At 41.0% G+C, this 9113-nt stretch overlaps 1 protein-coding gene across 1 annotated transcript in view; it reads right to left on the bottom strand.

Moving 5' to 3' along the window:
- Window positions 1-2674, bottom strand: part of mrps5 (mitochondrial ribosomal protein S5) — a 15058-nt gene extending 12384 nt beyond the window's left edge. Inside the window, exons 1-5 of the mRNA XM_068731891.1 lie at window positions 2585-2674; window positions 1760-1885; window positions 1339-1464; window positions 763-876; window positions 1-37 (exon numbers count right to left, since the gene is read on the bottom strand). The exon at window positions 1-37 is cut by the window's left edge and continues 83 nt beyond it. Of these exons, the coding sequence (XP_068587992.1) occupies window positions 1-37; window positions 763-876; window positions 1339-1464; window positions 1760-1885; window positions 2585-2633 (452 nt within the window). The 5' untranslated portion in view covers window positions 2634-2674. The remainder of the gene's footprint in view (window positions 38-762; window positions 877-1338; window positions 1465-1759; window positions 1886-2584) is intronic.
- Between the last annotated feature and the right edge of the window lie 6439 nt (window positions 2675-9113).

Below are 9113 nucleotides of genomic sequence, written 5' to 3'. Positions count from 1 at the left end.
ATCTTCCTCTTCCTCTCCCACTCGTCCCTCTGACGCACTGCAGGAAGAGACACAAGCAGCACATCAGCACATCTTCTAACTGGCAGCTTCTCTCTCTCTCCGGTCGGTGCTTTTCGTTTCTTTAAGTTAAAAAAGGTTCCTGTGGAGCTTTTCGACGTCTTGTTTGTCTGCGAGTCGCTCTCACTTCTGTTTGTCTCGTCGTGTGAAGACGCTCGAGCACATATTCTGGTTTTAAGACTCTTCTGCTGATCAACAGACGGAGTTAAACAGACGAGATGTGCAGAAGAAGACTAGTACAGTAATTATGGATGTTAGACGCTAGATTCAAAACGCTTTCTAAAAGATCAGCTTTAAAAGTGTTATGAGGATAGAAAAGCAGGTTTTTTACCGAAAACACACTCAGTGAGTAACACTGAATAAAGCTCCTCCTTTGTTTTCAAGAAACAACCTAGCACACATGCTTCTGTATGAATAATAAATCAAAATAAACCAAATAGATAGTTCAGCGATTAGTTCGCGCCTACTTCAGTGATTACCTCAAACCAAGTTCAGCGATTAGCTCGTACCAAGTTCAGCGATTAGCTCGTACCTACTTCCGCGATTAGCTCGTACCAAGTTCAGCGATTAGCTCGTTCCTACGTACCTACTTCAGCAATTAGCTTGTATCAAGTTCAGCGATTAGCTCGTACCTACTTCAGCGATTAGTTCCTACGTACCTAATTCAGCGATTAGTTTGCACCAAGTTCAACGATTAGTTCGTACCTAGCTCAGACTGCATCTCCTGCTGCTCACTCTCTCCTCGTCGGCTCATGCTCTGCAGAGTCCCGTCCTTCAGAACCGGGGTGTTCAGACCGGGCCACAGAAACCCACCACGACCTGAGGACACGAAGACATGACGAGAGGAGTCAGGGACACGAAGAAACACAAGAGAAGAAAACATACAGAACTACTCCCAAGTCTTTATTTCTTATCCTGGACCATTGAGAAGTGAGAGAGTAGAAGGAAGTACATAATAAGTACACAATCTACCACAGATGTACTTGAGTTTAGAAGTTTTTCCCGGTTTCAGAAAAATCATTTGAAAAGTTTAAAACTTGCCTCAATTTTTTTTTACTTCACAAATATTCAAGTGTGTCGTGTTTATCAGCTCTGAAGAACACGATAAATCAACAAAGAAGAAGATTTTTAGCAATTCTGATTCAGAGATTTAAAGAAATTATATTGAGTGAGTTTTTTAACTCTTAACTGCTCCTGTGAAAGTCAAGACAAAACCTCTGCACAGACGCACAGACAGACAGACAGACAGACAGACAGACAGACAGACAGACGATGTCTCACCCTCTCCGATGTTCTGTCCTCGGTTCAGGTCTCTCTTCAGTTTGCGTTTGGTTCTCTTCCCGCGACCCTTCCTGGCTCCAGAACCCGACTCCGCCAACACACCTTTCCACAACTCCTCAGCTGTCACTGTAATGACACACACACACACACACACACACACACACACACACACACACACACACTGATGAAACCATGAACTATAAGTTGAATATTGTCTCATTGGTTCCAATTCAAAAGCTTCCACAAGCAGCAAAATCAAAGTAACGACAACTCAAATCAAGAGAATGCATTAAATAAAAGTGTTTAAAGGACAGTGTGTCACTGATGAGTCATGACGTTGTTGCTCCAACGAGGGGACGACAGGGTTATTTTTTTGGGGGGGGGGGGGGGGGGGGGGGGGGTTCTCTTTTCACACACTCACACTTGTTGAAGAAGCTGCCGTGTCTGGTCTGCTGCCATGCCGTAGCAGGAAACAGTGGAGCTGCAGGGTTTCTCTGCAGAGAGGCAGCCGAGGCTCGACTCACCAGCTGGGACACCTGAACGCCTCCTGAAGGAGAGGACAGACGTCCACCGAGAGGACAGACAGGATGAATCACGGTGTGATGGTTTAACATGCAGAGACACATCCGGCTTAGGGTTAAACTGTCACGCACCATGCTGATATTTACTTTTGTATTAGAATAAATGTGTAAGCTAAGCACCTCCCAGGGTTCTGTCATGGTTCCCACATGTTTCTACCCATTAACAGACACTAGAAGAAGAAGACAGTGATACGATAACAGAGATTCTAGCTATAATACAGTGCTTCTTTCTAGTTGTAAGCATGTTTAAAGTATGCCGAATTATAACCATGGACTCATTCATTGCAATACAAATAACACTTATTTTCTCAGAGGTGTCTACTTTTAATAATAAGCATGGCGGCCTTAAATTCACACATTTTAGAATGAAGTTTGGCGGAGGAAACGCAAACAAGGCTTATTTGGGATTCTTTCTATTCAACACAAACAAGACTGCAGTAAAACCATCGGTACTTATATTCACATGCTTTAAACTATAGCGACATTAAAACTATTGACGTTATGGAAGCCCTGCAGTAACGACAGGCTGGTCCAGGATCAGCTAACAGAACTGATTTTAAGTAAACAAACGAACAGTAAACAAGCAAACAGTAAACAAACAAACCGACAAACACACGGAAGCGTTTAACGAAGCTGTGCAGGAAAAACAGAAAGAGATAATTCACCTCCGAGTGTGACGCGGAGGGCACAGCACAGCCGTATGGACGCCGCCATGTTGGATTTATGAAGGGTCCTTCAGAGGACAACAAGGCGTCTGAACTATGCCTGTCTAAAAAAAACAGGAAAATACACACGATCTGTTTTTTTGTTTAATATTCAGATTTTTTGGTAGTGGATGGCAATTATAACAACATTAATAAGAGTGCTATCTCATTTACATATGCATGCAGTGAATGCATGAGTAGTTTAAAAAGCAATATATTATTTTTTTGCCAAAATAATGGTCCACTAATTGGAGTCCAAACTATATATATATTCTTACATGTTACAGCCAGAATACAGTTTGATCATTAAAATCTGTGATGCCAACTTTATTGTGAATCTTCTAATCATTTGGATAAAATAAAATAGATTAAAACAGCATAAAAACAGAGCAAATCTATCTCTTTTCACTTCTAACCAATTAACAGAAAACAAAGGAGAGCTGACTCAGAGGAGAACATGAACACACACACACACACCCACACACACACACACACACACACACACACACACACACACACACACAATGTGTTTTTACATTGGTTCTATTGGTTAGATTTGATTACGTTAATTGATCAACATTGATATTTAAAAAAAGCAAGATGAGCTGCATTATTATATAAATAATAATATCTGTGAATAATTTCAACATGAATTAAATGTTTGTGAGCTTTCAAATCCTCGAGGAAAACAATCAGAGGAACAAAACAAGGAACAAAACAGGGCGTCTGGAGAAATACTGACCTCCCTTCTCTCCCATGTATTTGTGTATTATTTCGTGGTAACGCGTCATGCGTGCAACATGTATGTGAGTCTCTGAGCGTGTGCAGCAGGCCGCCCATCAGCACCTCCAGCCTGTGCACATGATTGCCACACAGCAGACTGATTATCCGCCGCATGCGTCTCAATTTGACCTTATTCACGATCATTTCCTCAATAATACAGCTTTTATTTTACCCGATACAGTGGAGAGCGGCAATCAGAGAGCCGCTGAAGAAAAGACGGCCTTCCAGCTGTGCGGCAGCGTGAGGTGGAAGCTGCTGCTCAAAGAATCCTTTTTGCTGCACTAACTTTTCTCCAAAAATAATTGCCCCTGTAATGACAGCTTCATCCAGAGCATGATGTAAAACAGTGAGTCACTTCTCTCGCCTTTGTACGGTAGCAGGCGGAGGAGTGAAGAGTGGGAAATATGACTTTTTTTTTAGGTAAATACAGCGCTGAGGGAGTCAAAGTAAGTTTGTCTTGGAAATACAGAAGTGCAGAAAATGGTGGAGATGCAGTTTGAGCAGCGACTGAGTGGGATGTTTGAAGCAGGAAAGGTCATCTGTTCGTCGGCTGCATGGAATATTCAAATATATCATCCGGAGATGTTTAGTTGGAGGAATTATTTTGTGCATCCAGGATGTAAAAGTCTGTTTGTTTGGTGCAAGGACCTGTGATGAGATGACAGTGTCTGGTTTTATGGTAAAAGATCATCAACCATGCTATGCTAACACGCTAACACATGTTACATGCTATGCTAACACGCTAACACATCATCAAATAGAGAAAAGTCCTCTTGTGTTCCAGAGTTAAGGCCCAGAATGACTGAAGTTGAACCTGAACTTGAACTGCACATACACAAAGACTGAAATCTTTTGAGATTTTCGGTCCACGTCTACCTGCTGAATGTCTTTGTCCTTTTCACGCCTCGCTGAGCTCTTATCTGAACTACACCTCTTCTCTCCAGCTCGTCCTTTTTTTTTCTCTCTCTCATCATTTTAGCGTCTCCAGATTAGATACGACTTATTGTCTTTGAACGCTTCGCCGCCTCCGTTGTTTGTGCTCTTGGTATTTGTTCTGCCGTTCTGCTTAGACGCTGCTCTGTGAATATTTGTAAATCATAAGAACTACTCCTGTTTATGGAGAAGAGAAAATACAAATACAAAATGTTCTTTTACTGTCTTGTCATGTGATATTTTGTGTATATTTTCAGAATCACAAGGTGTGATATATAGTATCTACTTCCTCCTGCTCTGACACCAATCAGGAATCTTTATTATTATTAAACTGTTACACTACTAATGTTCCCATGCAATAACAACATATTGTTGGGCTAATGTAATGATACCTAGATTAAGTTTTCATTACTTTATCAGACACAATGAGGTTCAGTCGGTCTCCTAAATTAAGATCTCGTAAAACTAAACTGCTCTCTCAACAAAGTCTCAAGGGAAACGTATCGTCTTCTGATGTCGCAGTTTAAAAACGTTTCAAACACGGGGTTAACAAATGAAACTAATGAAAAACTACAGAGTTAGGTTCAGTAAAAACAACAACTTGTCTTCATTGAAACAAAAGAAAAAGAAAAAACCCAACAAAAGAACAAGGTTGTGTTGAGGCAACAGAAGATCTTGGTTCATGGGCCTCGAGCAGCAGCCTCCTCCCTGTGTGGACGTTCCACGCACTCATTTGAAACTTTTTGTTTTACGTAATGTTTGTCAAAAAGACATTTGAATGCAGAGCTGTCACTGTTCATCTAGACCAAGAGCTTCCTCCTGAGAACAGGAACACGTCACAGCAATATTCCTTCCAACAGGTCTTTCAGTCAGGAGTACAAACTAAATGCTTTTGACTCAGTTTGGGATAAATATGGTCAAATCTAAACGTATGTTATGGGACAGCTACATATTATGTGTCCTACCTTTATACTTATAGTTCAGTCAAGAAGACAAACCTGTGTTTATAACTGATCCACTGTTGAAACATAAAGAGCCTGATGAAGGAGAGATAGAGAGAGAGAGAGAGCGAGAGAGAGAGACGAACTCCTCCAATCATCTGTCTTCTCCAGGTGGCTTTAGAGATTAAAGGTAAACATCTATCACCCCCCCCTATAGGACGGTGTGTGTGAATACAGATTTCAGTCTGGTTGTGTGTGTGTGAGAAAGAAAACACAAAAACAACACAGAACCATCTCGCTACTAATTAGAATGAATCTATTCAAAGCTGTTTCTTAAAGCGCTGGTCTGTGGAGGAGGTGGTTCCGCGATGCACAAAACTGAAACTGCAAAAGCACAGCTTGAGACTTGACCACAGTTAACAGATCTGAGACGTGAGTTAAAAGATCATAAATATATCAGTGAGTGGGAGAAACGTGGGCGAGAGAGACAGAGAGGATGTGATGGTAAATACAAGGAGAGGAGACACGGATATGTCTTCAGATTTTAATAATCATCTTCCTCTGTGGATGAATATGAGATGCAGGCCTTTATCTCTTGTAGAGCAGTGTCCATGGCTTTAGATTTAGAAGCTGTGTGGAGACGATCTTGTTGAATAAAAGCTGTTTTTCTTTGCGAGTCTTTATACTTTACAGGTCACAGTTTCTTCTTTTCAGTTTGTAATGTATTTATATTTTAATACTTTGTTAAATCATCCCTTTGAGAGCAGCAGAGATGAACAACAAAGCACCTTGAAGTGAACTGAACTGAATGAGGCAGATAGTTAGAGAGGGAGGTGAAGGCTTCTCCCTGAGGAGTTGTCTTCAGGTCATCTCAGCCTGGCATGGATCGATACTGTAACTCTGTGACACCTCCTCCTCCTCCTCCTCCTCCTCCTCCTCCTCCTCCTCTCTCCTCTCTCAGACAGGATGGGACAGGAGGGGAGGGGAGGTAACACCACACCTACAAACCGATAACTGTCGTCAGGTGCTCCCTGGTTTCAGTTTAATCTGCTTCTTTCAGCAGATATTTAGGGAGGAATCCGTCCAACAGACACGAGATATGAAAATCAAATTAAATGTTTTTCCACTCACTGTAATAATATTTCTGAATGCTAACTTTTTTCTGTCATTCTGCGGACAGAAATAGTCTCTCTTTATCTAATATATATATATATATTTTTTTTTTTTTAATATATTTTTTTCTTTTAGAATGAAGCTTTGAATGTCTGTTGTCATATTTTATGACATTATCGCTCCCTAAAATTGGGGAAAATATGATTTTGTGTAATCCTGGTGGTATAAATGTGTTTCATGGTGCTGTTAGATTGCTGCCCTTTCAATACAGGCGCATGCAGGAAAAAAAGGTTGTTTTTTTTTAAAGGCTAAACAACAACAAATATGGAGTGAAGTGAAGAATATCTTGCTAGATAACCGGTGAACACGGTGGAATAAGCAGCTCCATTACATTAACTGAACCAGCGTCCACCACAGCTGTAGCTTCTAAACAATTTGCTTTCCGGTGGGATGGCTCGGTGGATCCATCAGCAGGTGGTCCTGATGGTTTTGTTCACCGAGCACAGAATCCAGCAGCAGAAGAGTCCTTTGGAGAAGAGAACAGAGAGAAAGCCCGACACACGTACACCTGTGTTCAGACTGTTTCTCCATCATTTTATCTTCCTCTGCTATACAAAGTGCTGGTTATTGTAATAACCGCAATTGAAAAAAATAACCCATCTCCTCTAACACACCTCCCTCTTCTTGTTTTCATTGTTAAAGTAGAACTTTGAACCCAGATTGTGAATTATGCAGCTACTTTGGTGGCTGATGAAAAATTCACCAAGTCAGACGTTATGTAACATAAAAAAGCAAAAGGAGGAGGAAGAATAGATGCGTGAATGTTGGCTAAACTACACTTTATAAGCACATATTCACAGAGTCCATCTCACGTTGACTTCACCCTCACCCGTTCACCTTCATGTGTTCATGAAACGTGTTGTGTGAGTAAACGTCTCTCTGATTCACTCTGTGAGGAGCTGAAGCATAAAGACGAGGAGAGATGAGGGAACTTGTTTTACATGGCTTATTAAAATCTAAACTTTAACAATAGATGGAAAAAGGCTTATTTTTGCTCCATCATTCAGCAAATCATAGGGGAAAACCCATTGTAGAAGGTGATTAGGTTTATGCAACACAACCACTCAGTTAGGTAACTGAACTACTATATACAGTTCTTGACTTGCACCGATCCATCCACCCCAACCTGCTACCACTGCAGACTTTGTTGCTCTACTACTTCACCTGTCAGCCTCTCGATTACGAGGATGACCTACGAATTGATGGCGTGGGATGTATATGAATTATAGTGCATTATTTTTCGTAGGTTTAGATACGAACAATGAGAAGAGTCTGAACCCAAAGCTAAACTGTTCCCATGTCAGAAGGCATTTGGGGAAAAGTAGGCAATCATGAACTTCATCAAAAGTAAAAATCAGGCCGGTTGGGGAAACAAAGATTAAAATGTAACATTTAATCACAAAACAAATGCAATAAACATCACAGAGCGACATCTGAGACGGCTGGAGGAAGCAAACGGTGCCAACAGGCATCAGATGAAGTTTTATTTAGGAGGCAATCGGAAAGGAAAATACAATACTTTTCTCAGAAGGAGTAGGTTAGGTTTAGAAAGGAATGAGAAAAAGAAGAGGAAACTGATGATATTCAATTCTACTCAGAGGTTTGGCTCGAGGGAGGAAGAGGACGGAGAAAATAGGAGACTCAAAGAGGAAGAGATTTGGAGAGACAAAGAAACACGAAGGAGTGGAAATGAAAAAAAAACTACAGCTAGTGGAAGCATCGACAAAAAATACTGTGAAAGCCAACAAATCCTGTGTGTATATGTGTGTGTATGTGTGTATATGTGTGTATTTGTGTGTGTTACTGAGAGAGGAGAGTGTGCACACTGGCCTGTGTGTGTGTGTGTGTGTGTGTGTGTGTGTGTGTGTGTGTGTGTGTGTGTGTGTGTGTGTGTCTTTATTTGACATGAACAAAGGAGAAAGCAGGAGGCAAAATGAGTTTTAAAATGGAAACGTGTTAAATGAGGTGAGCAAAGGGAGGTGGGAGGGGGGGGGGGGAGGAAGGAGACAAGAAAAGAGTTAAGGAATGCTCAGTAAGGAGAGAGGAAGAGACTTAAAACACTCTGAACCCAAAAAAGAAAGTTTTCTTTTTAAACTGTCACCAAAACTACACCGTTCATCACAGCCAGGAGATGTAAAAACATCATTATCGTCAGATTTTCATCTTTCCGACGGTCTCATAACTCATAAAAAACACATTATTCTACATGACTCATTTAAAATCTTGTCCCAGATAAGCCATTTGAATTGACTAGATCCTGTACACTTGATAACATATTGGTTATATAGATTCCAGTGTTTTCCAATTTTCTTTTTCATGATTTATGTCATTCTAACTGTGTTATTCTGCACTAAATACGTTTGAGTTCTCTCTAATTATAGCCATGGTTGTTCCGTTTCCATAGAGCAGCAGGACTTTTATACATTGTAGTGAAAATCAAGGTAACAGAGTAAAATGTGACAAGAGAGAAAAAAACACCCTGAAACTGCTTTGGGGTTCAGAGGGTTAAAATAGCCAAAAAGTTAGGACCGTATAGAGGAGAGGAAGCATGAAGGAGGAAAGGAGGGAGCGACAAGGACAGAGGCCGGAGAGGAAGAAACAAAAGCAATATGGGGGAGGACAGGGTGGGAGAGGTGGAGGGAGAGAAGGAAGAGTGATGA

Source organism: Cebidichthys violaceus, unplaced genomic scaffold (genome assembly GCF_023349555.1).
Source record: "Cebidichthys violaceus isolate CVI_PGR_0920_01 unplaced genomic scaffold, fCebVio1.0.p SCAF_54, whole genome shotgun sequence".
Taxonomy (NCBI): Eukaryota; Metazoa; Chordata; class Actinopteri; order Perciformes; family Stichaeidae; genus Cebidichthys; species Cebidichthys violaceus.
Note: the sequence above shows the minus strand (reverse complement) of the source record. Positions and strands in the feature narration are given on the sequence as shown.